The sequence below is a fragment of the Peromyscus californicus genome, unplaced genomic scaffold (assembly GCF_007827085.1).
Source record: "Peromyscus californicus insignis strain IS unplaced genomic scaffold, ASM782708v3 Scaffold_4__1_contigs__length_199733344, whole genome shotgun sequence".
In the NCBI taxonomy this organism is placed as follows: domain Eukaryota; kingdom Metazoa; phylum Chordata; class Mammalia; order Rodentia; family Cricetidae; genus Peromyscus; species Peromyscus californicus.
Genome location: NW_026294562.1, coordinates 85,367,353 through 85,384,648, shown reverse-complemented (window position 1 = coordinate 85,384,648; position 17,296 = coordinate 85,367,353). Strand labels below are relative to the sequence as shown.

General features: G+C 40.9%; 1 protein-coding gene across 5 annotated transcripts in view; it reads right to left on the bottom strand.

Annotated features, from left to right (window-relative positions):
• Smg1 (SMG1 nonsense mediated mRNA decay associated PI3K related kinase) overlaps nucleotides 1-17,296 on the bottom strand; it is a 104,515-nt gene that overhangs the window by 9,561 nt on the left and 77,658 nt on the right. For all 5 annotated transcript variants that reach the window (XM_052713868.1, XM_052713865.1, XM_052713867.1 and 2 more), the window contains 17 exons: nucleotides 16,346-16,484; nucleotides 16,126-16,235; nucleotides 15,783-16,001; nucleotides 15,158-15,348; nucleotides 14,163-14,335; nucleotides 13,769-14,048; nucleotides 12,187-12,459; nucleotides 11,799-12,033; nucleotides 10,660-10,886; nucleotides 7,386-7,536; nucleotides 7,110-7,299; nucleotides 6,472-6,941; nucleotides 4,407-4,541; nucleotides 1,642-1,794; nucleotides 1,202-1,381; nucleotides 841-1,068; nucleotides 38-249 (listed from right to left, as the gene is read on the bottom strand). In XM_052713868.1, coding sequence (XP_052569828.1) covers nucleotides 38-249; nucleotides 841-1,068; nucleotides 1,202-1,381; nucleotides 1,642-1,794; nucleotides 4,407-4,541; nucleotides 6,472-6,941; nucleotides 7,110-7,299; nucleotides 7,386-7,536; nucleotides 10,660-10,886; nucleotides 11,799-12,033; nucleotides 12,187-12,459; nucleotides 13,769-14,048; nucleotides 14,163-14,335; nucleotides 15,158-15,348; nucleotides 15,783-16,001; nucleotides 16,126-16,235; nucleotides 16,346-16,484 — 3,566 coding nt within the window. The remainder of the gene's footprint in view (nucleotides 1-37; nucleotides 250-840; nucleotides 1,069-1,201; nucleotides 1,382-1,641; nucleotides 1,795-4,406; nucleotides 4,542-6,471; nucleotides 6,942-7,109; nucleotides 7,300-7,385; nucleotides 7,537-10,659; nucleotides 10,887-11,798; nucleotides 12,034-12,186; nucleotides 12,460-13,768; nucleotides 14,049-14,162; nucleotides 14,336-15,157; nucleotides 15,349-15,782; nucleotides 16,002-16,125; nucleotides 16,236-16,345; nucleotides 16,485-17,296) is intronic.

Here is a 17,296-nt window from a genome sequence, read left to right as displayed (position 1 = left end):
TTCTATGTCATGAGAGTTGGCCAGAAAGCACGCTTACCTCTGGCTTTGTGTCTTCAGTTCTTTCAAAGTGGGAGTGATTTCCTGCAGCATTTCAACATGTTCTTGACTTCGAACCTGACCCATGGCCTGGACTAATGTGAACAAAACTGTCTGAATGTTGTCTTGCCATGATTTATACTCAGCCAGGAATTGTCTGACACTGCTCTCATAGGGGATATCTTCAGCATCTGCTAGAGCAGCCTCTTCGTCCTGCCACCAATGCACAATCCATTAGTAACAGACTTGTTTGTTCCAGCAATTCCTCTCAAGACAGTCACCTTGTGATCAAGATGTAATAAATGACCTAAATATCACTGTGTTTGATCTGCTAGTTACATGTTAGTTTCTTTTTACAGGATCTTTGTTTCTAGCACCAAACAAAAAGAAATATCAAAGTGACTGTTCCCACTATTTTGTAATGATGAAGTAATTTAGCCTCTTCTGGGAATGTATTTCCTTATTAACCACACTGAGCAGAGTACTGGAGGGAAGAGACAGTAGTTCATTCACTTTGGAGAAAAGCTATATTTGTCTGGAGACACAAGTGGAGGATAAGAGACGAAAAACCGAAATAGCTGTTCCACTGGGCACTAAGTTAATCCATTAAGTCTCGGATTCTCTCTGTACAAAAATCATAATGCCTGCTTTAAAAAAAAATGGTTGATGAAACACATTCTGACCTAGTTACAAACAAGTTGCAAGATATAAATTGAGAAGTTATTTTTCTTTAAAAAGTGTCACATCTTTCCACAAAGCAACCTATGTCTTGAGACAGGAAACTATGCTAGTGGGGTGCATTACCTTAGCCATGGCTTTCAGGAGATGTTTGACATCTCCAAGCTGCCGGTTGTGACCTGTAAGCACAGTCTTTACGCTGTCCACTAGGCTCTGGATGGTCTCACAAACAGTTTCTATCTGTTGCTCCTTCTCTGTCTGAACAGCCCTCTGGGTGGACATATCCTGGGTCAACTGTTTGTGTGCTGACAGAAGCCACTCAGAACTGCCAATGGGATGTTCAAGAGTCGTGTCCTAAATAGAATTAGCATTAATTCAATTGTAACAACTTGTTATATTGTTTAGTCTTCAATAACTGTACCTTTAATTTGGGTTACTGGCCTTATTATGTTTAACACTTCCAGTTAGTTACTCCCACAGGACTCACCACTCTCTGTAACAAACGAAGCTCTAACTCAGAGACTGAACTGTTGAACTGTGACGCAAATGAACACATCTGCTGGCATCGTTTGATTAGTTCAAATAAGGCAGCATCCAGGCTTAAGGCTTCTGCAGTTCTTGTTCGTAGACTTTCAAAATGAATGATGTTGCTGCAGAGAAAAGTGACCTGTAAAGAGAGAACCCACAAAGGGTGGGGAAGGAGATTGATGATGTGAAAAACAGCACTACCTACTCATTTCTAGAATCTGAATGAGAAATGGTCCTAAGAACATAAGGCCCTTTGTGAAAACACACCAAATATTTACAAAGACTGTAAGTAGTGCACGTCAGTATTCCTAGATCTGACATAGCCAAAAGAACCTAAAGACAAAATGCAAATGCTTTCATAATCTGGAAACAGCATCATGGGGGTGCAAGATGCAGTACCTGGTTTGCTCTCTGGCTTTCTTTGAGAACAAGATTTCTTCTTTCAGCTATTGTTGCTTCAAAATCTTGTAGTACTGGTGCCAGTGCAGGGTTGGCACCACCTGCCCACTTTAGCCGCTGCTCAATGCTTGCTTCAAGGGCTGCTAATTTTTCCTGTAAAAGCCAGCAGAATCCCTGAGCCTTACCACACTCTCCACTCCCTGTTAAGCATTTTATGATCAGACAGATTCAGAAGAAGCATAGGTGGGCCTGCTTAATTTATAAAATATCTCAAACATCTTTATTTTGGAGTTCATCTTGATTTTTTAAATTTATTTATTTTTATTTTATGTGCATTGGTGTTTTGTCTTCATGTATGCCTGTCTGTGTGAATGTGAGATCTTGGAGTTACAGACAGTTGTGAGCTGCATGTGGATGCTGGGAATTGAACCCAGGTCCTCTGGAAGAGCAGTCGGTGCTCTCAACCCCTGAGCCATCTCTCTAGCCTGCTCATCTCGATTTTATTTGAGTATTTAAGTGTCATAGATGCCTAGGGAAGAAAAGAATGATTTTTAATTTTCTTTCCTTCTTTTTTTTTTTTTTTTTGGTTTTTCGAGACAGGGTTTCTCTGTGTAGCTTTGCGCCTTTCCTGGAACTCACTTGGTAGTCCAGGCTGGCCTTGAACTCACAGAGATCCTCTTGGCTCTGCCTCCCGAGTGCTGGGATTAAAGGCGTGCGCCACCACCGCCCGGCTCTTTCCTTCTTTTTAAGATTTATTTATTATGTATACAGTGTTCTGTCTGCACATATCCCTGATGGCCAGAAGAGGGCACCAGATCTCATTACAGATGGTTGTGAGTCACCATGTGGTTGTTGGAAATTGAACTCAGGACCTTTGGAAGAACAAGCAGTGTGCTCTTAACCTCTGAGCCATCTCTCCAGCCCTAATTTACTTTCTTAAAATCTATACCACTTTCATGTTCTTTGGGTTTTGTTTTATTTTTTTTTTTAATTTTTTTTTAAATATATTTTATTTTATTCTTATGTGTGTTTGTGTTTCTGCCATGGGTGTGGGGGTCCCCTGAAACTGGAGTTACAGAAAGGTGTGAGCTGCCATGTGGGTGCTGGGAATTGAACTCTGGAAGAAGAGCCAGTGCTCTTAACCCCTGAGCCATCTCTCCAGCCCTGTTTTGTTTTTGTTGTTGTTGTTGTTGTTGTTGTTTTTTGTTTTTGCAGTGTTTGTGATTGTCGTTTTTTTTTTAAGAGCAGTTTTTTAAAAAGTTAAATACAGACTCAGCATGATGGTGGCACACCTGTAATCCTAGCACTGGGAATGCCAACAGCTAGTTCCAGGATAGCCTGAGATACAGGGTAAAAATCTGTCTCTTCTATGCCAAAATGAGGGGGGTGGGGTGGAGGAAGAGGAAGATCCAAACATTTCTGGAGATGTATGAAGCTGAGAGATCAGTTGCTCAGCAAGCATGAGACCCTATCTTCAATTCTTACCACAAGAAAAATAAATAAATAAGTTTAAAAATTAAGAGAAAAACAAAAGGAAAATGGTTAGGGACATAGCTCAATTGGCAGACTGCTGGCCAACTTCTTCAAAGAACTAAGATCAAAAAAGTTTCACTTCAAAATTCTAAAATACAGCCGGTGCTGGCACACACCTCTAATCCCAGTACTTAGCGAGGCAAAGGCCAGCGGGTTCAAGTTCAAGGCCAGTCTGGTCTACATAGAGAGTTCCAGGACAGCCAGGGTTACACAGAGACACCCTGTCTCAAAAAAACAAGCAAGCCAGGCAGTGGTGGTGCATACCTTTAATCCCAGCACTTGGGAGGCAGAGCCAGGAGGATCTCTGAGAGTTCGAGGCCAGCCTGATCTACAGAGCGAGATCCAGGATAGGCACCAAAACTACACAGAGAAACCTGTCTCAAACAAAACAAAACAAAACAAATTTAAAGTACCTCATGAGTATTGAATTTCATATTATACTCTTAAATTATATAATCAGAAAAGAATGTCACTAAGTATTACCTGAGTTATGAAGGATACACACACACACACACACATCTTCAAGACCAGTTTTGTTTTTAAAAAAATTGACTAAATATTTAGCTTTCAACATAGAACTGCAAGTATACAACCAATAATAATCATTTAGAAACATGTTCTGCTGCCTTGAACATATTGAATCCTTTATCTACAGGACAGAAGTACAAAGGAACCAAGCTTCATAGTAAACCAGGTGAAACCATTACTGTAAGAGTCCTTGGTCACCAGGTGGTGGTGGCACACAGCTTTAATCCCAGCACTCAGGAGGCAGAGCCAGGTGGATCTCTGTGAGTTTGAGGCCATCCTGGTCCACAGAGCTACAGAGTGAGTTCCAGGATAGGCACCAAAACGACATAGAGAAACCCTGTCTCGAAGAAAAAAAAACAAAAAACAAGTCCTTGGTCTTGGAGCATAAGACTAAAATAGAAAGGAAAGGAAAAAAAATTATTTGCTTGTTTGTTTTCTTAAGAAATGAAGATATGGTGGTGTTATAAGGGTGGGAGGTAGAGGCACTGGGAGGGAGATGAGGGAGGGAAAACTGTGATCAGAATATATTCCATGGACAGCTCTTCATTTTTAATAAAAACAAAATTTAAAAAATTAAAATGAAAGCGAAAAGGGATTGAACTATACTTCTTTGGTGTAGAAGCCAAAGACAGGCACAGATATAATGAATGTCACTAGTTAGTTACTTCGAAAATCCAAATGTGCTAGTAGGAAGTCAAACACACCTGGACGGTCCCAATCGAAGTCTCAATCTGACTAAGAGCATGCAGTTTCTTCTTCATGCTGGTCAGGATTGCAGAGCGAGGCGGGGTGACTGACATGGCTTGTGGTCTGTTGATAAGGAGGTCTTCATGCTGCCACTATTCAAAGAAAAAAGGAATGTAGCACCAGTAGGACAAAACTACAGATAAATAAGGGAAGGGCAGCATAGGTAAGACTGGGAGAGACAGAACATTGAGCTTCAACAAAGGGACAATGAGTTGGGGAAAGAAGTATCACATCAAACTGAAAACTTCCCTGACATGGAGGATGGCTGGTAAACTTCAGGGATCACTAATACACAGCACTCAAACAGGAATTCTTAAAACATCTGATAAGTCTTACATTTGGTAGGCATGCCCCAAAGACAACTGACCTTTCCAGGTCTAGTGACATAAAACTGTAATCCCAGTACTTGCCAAGACTGAGACAGGAGGATAACAAGTTCCAGGCCAGCTTGAGCTAATTAATTTAAAAGCAAAACAAAACAAAAATACACACCTTGTCTTTGTGATGTGTGTGTGTGTGTGTGTGTGTGTGTGTGTGTGTGTGTGTGTGTGTGTGTGTGTGTGTCAATCTCTAGATAAGAGGACACAGTGAAATTAGTTTCAGGTCTGGTGGGATTGTCTAGCAAGGAGACTTATACAGAAAAAGAACTCTCCACACACTATCAAATCATTTTTCTTTTTTACTGTTCTTGAAGGTCATTTGTGCTACAACTTATACAGGAGCTGGGGGTATAGTTCAGTGATGTGCCTAACATAATGTGTAAGGCCTTGGATTGATTTGATTCCTAGCATCAGTAAAAAGTAAATAATACAATAGTTATACATTATGCTTACAGCTTAAAAGTGTGCCTAGATTTAAAAATGGAAAGAATTTCTAACAAGTTTCCCTTAATATTAACTGTCAATCTAAAATTTTTGGCATTTGTTTTTTATTAATTATTATTACTATTATTTTAGACAGGGTCTCATATAGCTAAGGCTGGCCTCAAACCTGCTATATATAGCCAAGTTTGATCCTCCTGCCCAAACAAGTGTGTACCACCAAGTCCAGTTAATACAGTGCTGGACCTTGTGCATGCATTGCCAACTACAAATGAGTTACATTCCTGGCCCCAACACTGATAACTTTTAAGGGAATAAAATCCAAAATGTGTGCTATTTCAAAGCATAAAACATTTTCAGAATTCATAAAGCATTACCCCCCACCCTACACCCACAGACAGTGTGTGAGAAGCAGGACTATTAATATACAACTAATATGATTAGGGTTGAATACACTACTTTTCCTAGCTTATGAAGAAAATAGCTAGTGATGATAAAAACCGCCAATAGAAGGAAACACTGCTCCATTGACCAAAGTGAAACAAACAAAATAAGCATTGCTTATGCCAAAATGGATTGCAAAAACTGACATTCTCTAATGCCTTTAACTTTTTTGATGCTACTGACGATGTCGAAACCTACATTTAGAAAAGAATCTATAAGAAAGCCATCCCCGAGTCACACTGCACATACCATCTTCACAGATCATTTCCTAACCCTCACAAGTCATCCTCCATAACGGATACCACCCTCAATCTACAGGCAGGATGTCAGACAGAACTAGGTCTGTTTGGAATCCAAATCTATTTTATACCAAAGCCTGTGCTAACATGACAAAATGGCTTCTTCTATAAGCAGTTTCCAAAATAAAGGCAGATTTTCTTAGATACAAAGCTATGCATTGTATTTTTAGAGCATCAGTGAAACCTATTTAAAGATAAATGTAATTATAAATTCAGTAATACAGCACACAGACCAACCTACAACATGAATAAGTACAACAGTTACAAATTATATTCATGACCAATACTCACTGTTAATTAACACATTAATTGCCAAGAAAACACATACACACACCAAAAAAAAAAAAAACCCTGAAAGTATTCACACTTTGGTTTGGCACAGTTGAGGCAGTTTTTCTTTATATTGGCATACATGAATTATATGTAAGGAAAACCACACTAAACAGCAAACTGCTCACCTGGAACATGGCAATGTGCAGTTGCACCCGCTGCAGGCTTGTCTTACAGGAAGAAATGCTGGTTTCCAGCCTGCGCACCAGGTCATGCTTCTTCCAGGCTGTGTCATATGAGCTAGCTAACACAGTAGCCCTGTTCATTACCAACTGTGAGAACTTCCCTACTTGGATGTTGTGCTCTACAGCTTTCTTACACAGATCATCTACAGAAACTTTGCTTTCAGCACCAAAGTCCTTTGCCTCCACCTGAGCAATGATGTCTACACCCAGGGCACTGATAAAGCTACACAGTGTTAGTCCGAGGGCTTGGTTTGGAAGTCCTATCAAGAGTTGCCTTACAAAGTCAGCTGTAAAGGCCTTGATAGGCTTGGCCATTTGGTCTTCACTAAAGCAAGAGTTTCTAAAGAGGGTTTTCACATTGACAATCTGTACAGGTCCATTCACAGTATTCTGATCTTCAAGTGAACTTGATCCTTAAAAAAATAAAAAAATATTAAAATAGGCCCTGAACAGTAAGATTAGATAAAACTGCATATTTGAAGCACTGAGAATTCACAAGTTCACAATTAAAATAAGCCAATTCCTTCATGACCCCTCCTAGAGTACTAAGAACACAACCTAATCCAGTATGCTAATATTACCTGACAATGTTTTAGAAAAGGTGCCACAGAGCCTGAAGAATTCCTTTATTGTCTGTAGTCTTTTTAAAAAGAAAATCTCTTCTAGCACCTGACGGTGATTGTCATCATCAAAAAAATTGACTTGGGTACTCCTGGCTTCCCGAATAATGTCGATCTTCCTCCAAGCTACAGGAATTTCCATCTTGTTTAACTATGCAAATGGAAAGAAGGAATGCTCACTTCCTTTGTAAATTACTACTATACTTACACCCTTCATAAAACAAAGTTAATGTTTACCTTTTCAACTAATAAGCCAAAAGCAGTTTCAACTTGGGCAAACATGCCATCAAATGCTACCAAAAGCATCTGGCCAGCTGACATTTTTGGTGTTTCATCAACTGAGCCATTTCTTGGTTGGATTAATTCACCATATTGAGCATGCAGCATTCTAGAGAAAAAGAAAAGAGTGTTAAAACCCTTATCCAAAGGAGAATTTGTTTGGGGCAACATACTAGCCTGTAAGTTTCAGAGCTACTGTGCTGTCTATAGAAACATACTAACATTATGGGAACTGCTATGAGAAAATAGTATTTAGTACCAATTCCATTATAAAATCAATTGATTTCAACTCAGTTTTAATAATGTGTAATTAACTACTTATATGATCTAAATTTTACTTTAAAAATTAATACATTAATACATGAGACTGACAAGAATAACCTAATTCTAAAGTGTAGACCTACAAAACTGTCATGTGACGTGGTGCTATAGCCACATAACTGGAACCAACTTTAGACAGTAATGTGAGTACCTGTCACTTGGGAGTATGTAGTTTTGAATTATACACATTTCAAAACTTAAAAAAAAAAACTGTGTAATTTAGAGTATGTCAGATGACAACTTTCATAAACAGCAAGGCATAGTGTTGCATGCCTATGAACCCAGCAACGGGAGGCCAAGACAGGGGGTAAGTATAGCCAATCAGTGTGCTCCAGACTTAGTAAATCTTATAACCTAAAAAAAAGGGCAGAGATGAGCCGGGCGGTGGTGGCGCACGCCTTTAATCCCAGCACTTGGGAGGCAGAGGGAGGCGGATCTCTGTGAGTTCGAGGCCGGCCTGGTCTACAAAGTAAGTTCTAGGAAAGGCGCAAAGCTACACAGAGAAACTGTTTCGAAAAACCAAAAAAAAAAAAAAAAGGCAGAGCAATACAGCAAGACACTTGACATCAACCTCTGGCCTCTACAGGTGCAGACATGGGCACATGTACCTGCATCCACATACCGACACACACAACAAAGTGAGGTCTGAAATTCAGTAAAAGGTACAGATTTAAGCATGTGAAGTCATCTGCACCTGTGCATTCTGGTTTACATTTACATTCAAAAAAACTTTTTTTTTTAAGATTTATTTATTTATTATATATAGTGTTCTGTCTGCATGTTTGCCTGCAGGCCAGAAGAGGGCGCCAGATCTCATTATAGATGGTTGTGAGTCACCATGTGGTTGCTGGGAATTGAACTCAGGACTCTGGAAGAGCAGCCAGATGCTCTTAGACTTAAGCCAACTTTTTTTTTTTTTTTTTTTTTTTGGTTTTTCGAGACAGGGTTTCCCTGTGTAGCTTTGCGCCTTTCCTGGAACTCACTTGGTAGCCCAAGCTGGCCTCGAACTCACAGAGATCCGCCTGGCTCTGCCTGGGAGTGCTGGGATTAAAGGCGTGCGCCACCACCGCCCGGCCTTTAAGCCAACTTTTTAACCATGCTTGAAATGATGAATAGTTGAAACCACTTTTAGCTGGTACTTGTCTATGCTATTAGTTACACTCTTATGCAGCTACAGGTAAAAAGTAACAGGAAAAGAAGAGGATTTCTAAATGCAGCACTGATATGAAGGAATTTGTTGCTATGCTTTTGTTGAATGAATGACAAGGTTTATGAAAAGTATGCTCATATTTTATGTTTCCTGAATTATTTAAGGAAAAATAGAGTGTGTGTGTGAGAGGGGGAAGACATCAAATTAAGTAAGAGAAGGCTGTTAAAATGGTTTGATGGAGGCTGGAGAGATGGCTCAGCGGTTAGTAGCACTGGCTACTCTTCCAGAGGACCCAGGTTCAATTCCCAGCACCCACATGGTGGTTCACAACTGTCTGACTCCAGTTCCATGGATCCAACACCCTCCCCTCACACAAACATACATGCAGGCAAAACACCAATGCACATGAAATAAGAATAAGTAAATTATTTTTTTAATGGCTTGATGGATAGAGGCAGTTACTATCAGATTATGCAAGCCTAATGACTTGAGTTTAAGCCACAGAACTCTCATAAAGATAGAGACATACAACTCCACAAAGTAGTTCTCTGACCTCTGTATGTGCACAGTAGCATGAGTACCCTCCACATACATAACAAAAACTAAACAAAACAAGGAAGAGAATGTAAACCAGAATGCACAGGTGCAGATGACCTCACATGTGGAAACAAATCCTTCACTCCCTCCTAAGGAAGTAAAATCAAATAAGGAAATCAGGTGGGTAGTATTTCTGACCCCTCCCTGCCTCCGAGTTGTATTTTCTGCAATGAATTCAGTATCAGAATGCCAAAGAAAAAGATCCCGAGTCTCTAGACTAACAAGGGGGCGTAGGGCTCAGTCACAGTTACAATGTAAGTCTCAGAGGGCTATGCAATCTTAACAGGTTCCAAAGTCCAACTGCTTTTCTGGATTAAAGAGAATACAGTGTTTTATCTCCCAAACATAAATATGAACTAAATTAAAACTGTTTGTCTGAAGTGGGGTACCCATTTCATCAGCCAAGTTCATTTCAGAAGCTTCCATGGCTTAAGAAAATCTCACACCAAGAGACGGTGAGAGGGCTCAGTGAGTAAAAGTACTTGTCATACAAGCCCGACAACCTGAGTTAGATTCCCAGAACCCATGTAAAGGTGGAAGCAAAGAATTGACTCTATAAATCTGCCCTCTGACTTCCACATGTGCACCATGGCAAGTGAGTTCCCCACCACCATACACACAGACAGTAAAAAAAATAAAACTCAATACACACACTGAACTTTATGCACACATATAGCCATAGCAACAAAAAGGTAGTTGTGTGTACAGCAAACAGCTGCATAAAGCTACTAAAGGGCATAGACACTAAAATAGGTATGTGTGTTACTAGTGAAAGACAAGCATATTTCATGACTTTCCCACTGCCCATTTCACAACACTGCTATTGTGCTATACTCATACATGCAAGTAAGGTCAGAGAAGAAATGAGCTTGCACAGGACTGCAATCTATAATCTAATAATTATAGATTCATTAGAGATTGAAGTAATGGACTTGCCTTTTTTTTTTTAAAAAAGGCATGAGCATATGTCAGTAATCAGATTTGCCAAAGTAATTAGGTTAGAGCTCAGAATCTCATTACCTGGCTACCTCTTAATTCCTACCACCTCTCTTTTTAGCCGACAGGATGGCTCAAACTGGCCATGTTCTTGGCTTAGTCTCCAAAGAACTAATATTACAGGCATGTGTCACCTCTGCTGATCTGCCAGCTGGCTAGCACACTTACCTGGCAACATCGATATAATGAGCATGAGTTTCTTCTTCAAGTCCCATGGCTGTGTTTCGTAAGTAGGCTTGAAGTGACTCAACTAGAGTCTGCAGCGGAACTCCGTCAGTTGTCTGCTCAATGAGACTGTCTAGCTCATGGAGCATACTTTCTAAGGTGCACTCCCCCTTCATTAAACATCTAAGTGCTTCTGGAAATATGATTTGCCGGAAATTTGAATTTAACTCCTATAAAGAGGGGAATATATATATTTTAATGCTTCTCCTAACTTTAGATAAGTCATGAATTTGATAATGCAGTCCCATAAATTAAACCAACTCATATAGGATATTGCGGCATACACCTGTAATCTTAGCATTCAGGAAGGAGAGTCAGAGGATTGCAGCAAGCTTGGAGGTTGCCATAAATCTGAGATAGATTACATGGCAAGTTCCAGACTAGCCAGGACTACAAAGAGAGACCCCTGCCTCCAAAATTAAAAACAAACAAACAAACAAAAAACTGTTAGGTTGGGTGTGGGGGTACACATCTTTAATCCTAGCCCCTGGGACTAGGAGGCAGACGCAGGAGTTCCAGGACAGCATAGGGTACATAGTGAGGTCTAGGCCAGCCAGAGCTGCATGTCATCCTGTCTCAAAAACAACAACGAAAAATACCAACTTATACAAAACTACATTCTGACCCTTATTTTAAATGGGTGCTTAAGCAACATTCAACAGTTGAATTAACCATAAACCTCATCTCAGTCCCTGCTTTATACACACACATGTAGCCATAACAACATTTTAAATGACTGCTTAAGCAACATTCAGTCAAATTGCTCTTCTGGATTAAGAACCTAAGTGAGACAATGTTTAATATCTAACCTCAACTTAGAAAACTCATGGCCTTGCCTTTCCTGATGATCTGTTTTGTTGCTGGGTTGTTTGCTGAAGTTGTTGTTATTTTAAGACCTAGTCTCAAAGCTGAGGATGATCGTAACTTTTCAGTCGTCCTGCCTCTACTTCCTGAATACTGGGGTTACCACTCTTGGTTATGTGGTTCTGGGGATTAAATGCAGGGTTCCATGCATGCAAAGCAAGCACTATACCAAGTGAACTATGTTCCCAACCCAACTTATAAAACTTGTAAATGTTCACCTGCAGAGATGTGTATACTCCGTTGGCTAAATGAACAGCCTCGGATGCTTCCACTGGGTTGGGAATATCCAAGTCCTGTGGTACCAGGTGGCATTGCTTCAATAACTGCACCAAACAGGTGACATTTCCACTCATACTGCACAGCTCCTCCAGGAACCAGGCTCCATCCCGGGATGTCAAATCAACCAGCTGCTCCCCAGCACTTGAGGCTGCACCTTCCATCATAAGGTTGCGCCTATGTGGGAAATGAAAACAAATTTGATCAAGTGTTGTCGACTAGAGAAGAGTTAAAATCTGAAAGGTGACTCTAACACAGGCCAAAACAAACAGTATTTTAAGTTTGGGATTAAAACAAAACACCAATCTAATATGAAGCATGCTAGCTTACCTTGTAAGAGTACAAAGGGCAGAAATAATAACACTTGCTAGACTCAGAGATCCTTCTTCTCCATTCTCATGAAGGAAAACTTTAATGCAACGCTCAATTTCTTTCAACTGATCTTCACAAACTGGCACGGTGACGGCTTCTTGTTTCAAGCGTTCCACTTGTCTAATAAGTCTGCTGTTTATGTCTGCTGCATACCGCTGAAGGGTCATTTCAGTGGCAGTGATAAACTGACACACTGTTGGAGGTGGCTGAGGAGCATACTGTATTTCGTATCTATATATAAAAAAAAAAGCAGGTGCTTGCTTATATTAATATTCCCCTACTTGTAAATAACATTCACACTGCAAAATATACAAGAAAATTGCATACTATCCTCAAAAATTAGAAATCACTAATTACATTTCAGATAAACTCTCAAGAACAAAAGCTATTTTGTAAGATAGCTTACTGAGTGATACAATCATGCAAACACTTGTATATATTAAGAGAAACAGTGCCTTGCAAGAGAAACCCTGAATGAGCTCACATTAATACCCCTCTCTCTGCAGTACTGTAGCAAAGGAACTCATAGCTTTGTGCATGCCATATTTATAACACTGAATCACATCCAAGCTCTTAGTAGTTTGGGTTAGTCTGCCTTTATGGACCAGGCACACCTCAAACTTGCAATAAGCATCCTCTTAAAAAACAAAATGTCGGAGTGTGTGTGAGTGAGTGAGTGAGTGAGTGAGTGAGTGAATGAGTGACTGAGTGACTGAGTGATGGCACGAACCTGTAATCTCAGCTACTTGGAAGGCTGACATACAACAAACTGTCTCAAAGAAAAGGGTTTTAAAAAAATGGAAACAAACAAACAAAAACGGAACTTCACTCAGATTCTATTTAACCATTTTTTTGAAAAAAAAAAAAAATGCACCTGTGCTGGTTGAGTTTTTGTCTACTTGATATAAACCTAGACATATTTGGGAAGAACAACCTCAACTGAGAAAAATGCCTCCACCATATTGCCTGTAAGTAAGTCTGTAGAGCATTTTCTTGATTAAATAATTAATTAATGTGGGAGAGCACTGTCTATAAAGGGAAGATGCCACCCATGGGCAGGTAGATGGGTTATGTAAGAAAGCAGGCTGAGCAAGCAAAGCAGTAAGCAGTCTTCCTTCAGTCTCTGCATCAGTTCCTGCCTCCAAGTTTACTGCCTTGAATGCCTACCCTCACTTCCCTTCATGTTGGACTATAAGCTGCAAATAAAATACACTACTTCCGCGCCGGGCGGTGGTGGCGCACGCCTTTAATCCCAGCACTCGGGAGGCAGAGCCAGGCGGATCTCTGTGAGTTCGAGGCCAGCCTGGGCTACCAAGTGAGTTCCAGGACAGGCGCAAAGCTACACAGAGAAACCCTGTCTCGAAAAACCAAAAAAAAAAAAAAAAAAAAAAAAAAAAAAATACACTACTTCCTCTCACAAGTTGATTTTGGTTAGTCTTTATCATAGCAATAGAAAGAAGCCCTAACTAAGACAGCAACTTACAGCACAACCCTGCTTCCCTCAGTGTGAAATGAAGAGAATGAGACATCTTCAACTTACTTCCTATAGAGTTCTTGGCAACGCTCTACTGTGGTGTTGCAGATGAGCTCTTCCATCCAGGCCTTCCACTGTTCAATTCGATGTTTCTGAAATATGGCTTTTGGATATTGCAGAGCGACGGTTGCATAGTGATGCAGCTGTTCCAGACAGCCACGGAGCACAGAACGTCTCTGCTGCAGAAGAGTGCCAACTTCCCCTTCCAGCTGCTCACACTGGCTGATGAGGTGGGCTTGGCCAGCATTCTGTAGAAAGGCTGTTGCTGGTACGTAGCTTGGGGGACCTTGTAGTAAAAGACAGTCATAAAGAAACCATTTCAAGTCAGTAGTCACTGAGAGCACAGATTAGAATCCCATCCTGTCAAACATATAATGACAGAATCCACATGCTCACATACCAAGGTCCATTTGTGTGCTTATCTCCTGAAGCAAACTTGCAAGCTGGGTTGCTTCTAAATTATTGAATGCAGCCTGATAATGTGTTATCCATTGTTCAAACTCATTTAGCTTCACCTGGATTGCTTCCTGAACAGCTCTTTGCTGGGTCTGTAGTTGAGTATGCTCCGAATACCTAATCAGGAAACCAAAGCCAAAGGTCACTTGCAGCTCTTTCTTCTATCTAGTAAAGACTAGACTTTTTGAAAACTTGGACTAACGTTATCGCCTGGGGGGGGGGAGGGGGGAGAGACAGGGTTTTTCTGTGTAGCCCTGGCTGTCCTAGAACTCACTCTGCAGACTAGGCTGTCCTTGAACTTACAGAGACCCGCCTGTCCCTGCCCAAGGGCTGGGATTAAAGGCCTGTGCACCCACCACCTGGCTAGCACCATTTGACTCTCAAGGACCCTGTTCAAATGTCCCCTACCTCTTCTGGTTTGCTCCAACCCTACAATTTCCTCGACTATGCTCACAACATTTTAAATAAATTCTAACACATGCTGAGTTTAAGATTCCCTAAAGGAAAACTGCTGTATCTTTGTAGTCTGAGTGCCTCTAGCAATGCTAGGGACTTGCATATTCAAGTATTGGGGGTACCTGCTATGTGAGGTTCATTCACTTGGATCCCTCTAGTTGTATGCTTTTTCAAGGTTTATTTACTTATTATTTTCACATATGTCTGTATGAAGTTTATGAGCAAGAGCCCAGGGAAATAAGGAGAGAACTGGATCACTTGGAACTGGATTTATAGACTTGTGAGACACCAGGGAGGTGTTGGGAACTGGTAAGAAGATCAGCCAGTGCTCTTAACTGCTGAGCCATCTCTCTAGTTCCTGTATGCTTTTGTTAAGCTCAAGAAAGCAGATGAAATAACTGCCACTGCACAAGTGTTTACAAATACAGTATTTCTTAGTTAGCAGCTTATATTGAGAAGTACAAATCAATTATTATTTTGAACCTGTGTTGCAGAGTACGAGATGGATGGTCTACTCCTTCAGCTCCTTCTAGGAATTCTATTTCCTCCAGCAGTTTGCCCTGCAGTTTTTCAACATCTGTCAGCTGCTCCTGCAGGCTCAGATATTCATCTAAGCTGCTGTCCAGCTTGGGCAGCACAACCAGCATCTCATCCCGATTCTTAAACCAGTTCACCTGGAAAGAGGGTTGTGATCAGGAACAGTAAAAAAACTGTCAGAGGCTCTACTGTGTCACCCATTAAATGAACTGCGAAGGTTGCTACACCTGGGTGTTTGTTTTTACCTAAAATCCCAACTAACTGGGTTTGTGGCAATGCTTCCATTTTACAAAAATAATTGATAAATAAATTTACCTAGCTAAGTGGACAGATTCACAGGCCACAAAAAATAAGCCTAAGATGTGTGACTACTGAAAGGGAAGGAAAGCTATTCAATTATTCAATTAGAAACAGTGTTTGCTGGTGAAACATGCTACCCTAACTCCAAAAGAGTGTAAGTGTAGGGGACAGCCTAACAGAGATGACACAGAGAGGCCCTAACAACACTCAACCCTTATGTACATTTGCTCTGTTAGAAAGCTGACCGTGATATTACATCCCTGGGCTTCACCTTAATCTCAGCGACTCTGGAAGAAAAAAGGCTGCGGGTAATCTCACGTTCCATCTCTCGCTTGCTCTGCTTGCTCTCAGCCTGCTGGCCACCTCCACCATACACAGCACCTGCAAACCCAGCTTCACCACCGGCTGTCCAGTCCACCAGGGGGTCATACACAAAAGCCTCCAAGAGTGTCAGCAGAGTCTCTCGGCCTCGCCGCATGATGTGGAGAACCTATTTTTAAAAGTATTTTCAGTAAACTCAACACAAGTTTCCACAGGAAAATGTTTTATGACTTCATCCCATGGATTTTGCTCATTAAACAGTTACACTACAGGGCAAACAAGGAAAGGCATACCTGCTCACAGGAAAGCCTAAAAACACCTTCTACTCCAGTTACACCCAGTGCTGTTTCAATGTTTTGTGTCATTCGAAAAGGCACTTTCTCAGGAACTCTAAGGCTTTTACCTTGAAAAGATAAATCATTGTATTTTTGCCCTTAAACACACACACACACACACACACAAAAAAAAAAAAATCTAACCTTCAAATAAATGCAAAAGCCCATTTTTTCATACCTTTTTCAAAGCAAACATTGTAATCTATGTGAACCACTTCTCCAGTTGTCATATCTATGAGGACATTATCCAGATGTCTGTCTCCAAGGCCAATTATGTAGCCAACCATAGACATGACAGCAGTAGATCTTGCATAGGACTAAAGAGGGGAAGGGAGCAGATAAACATCATGGGTCAATCTTCCTCCAAAAGAGACTAGAGAATCTAAAAATCAATACAACACCATAATCCCTTGTTCTAAAATAAATTAATAACCACAAAGCACTCCTCAAGACTGCCGCATATGGCTGCCCAGGCTCTACACTATGAGAGGCATACTTGTGTGTGTGTGTGTGTGTGTGTGTGTGTGTGTGTGTGTGTGTGTGTGTCTCGGGGGGGTGGGGGGAAGGGAGGTGGTTTTTAAAGATTTAGTACAATTTTTAATTATGTCTGTGTGTGGAAATGCATGTTAGTGCAGTCCAGAGAAGGCCATACAAAGGCATTGACTCCCCCAGAGCCAGAGTAACAGGTAACAGTAACAGTACATTGGTAATGGGAACCAAACTTGGGTCCCCTGAGAGTAGTACATACTCTTAGCCACTAAACCCCATCACCAACCCCAGGAATGTTGTGGGGTGTTTTTGTTTTCCCAAGACGGGGTCTCACTATGTAGCCCTGGAACTCTCCGTGTAGACCAGGCTGACTATGAACACACAGATTATCTGCCTGCCTCTGTCTCCTGAATGCTGGGGTCCATGTCCATCCTAAGCACAATTTCTTTTAAAATAAAGAACTTCAGCTCTTTCAGTATTCACCTTTTTACTTTCATCTACTATCCCTTCCAGCCTTCCCTCACAGTCACACTTTTATAACTCTCAACTATAGGACTCGACTATAAAGTCTGGAAGAAAAAGACCAGAAAGAGGATCGGATCAAAGCCAGAGTAACAATGGTGACACCTAACCCCAAGTG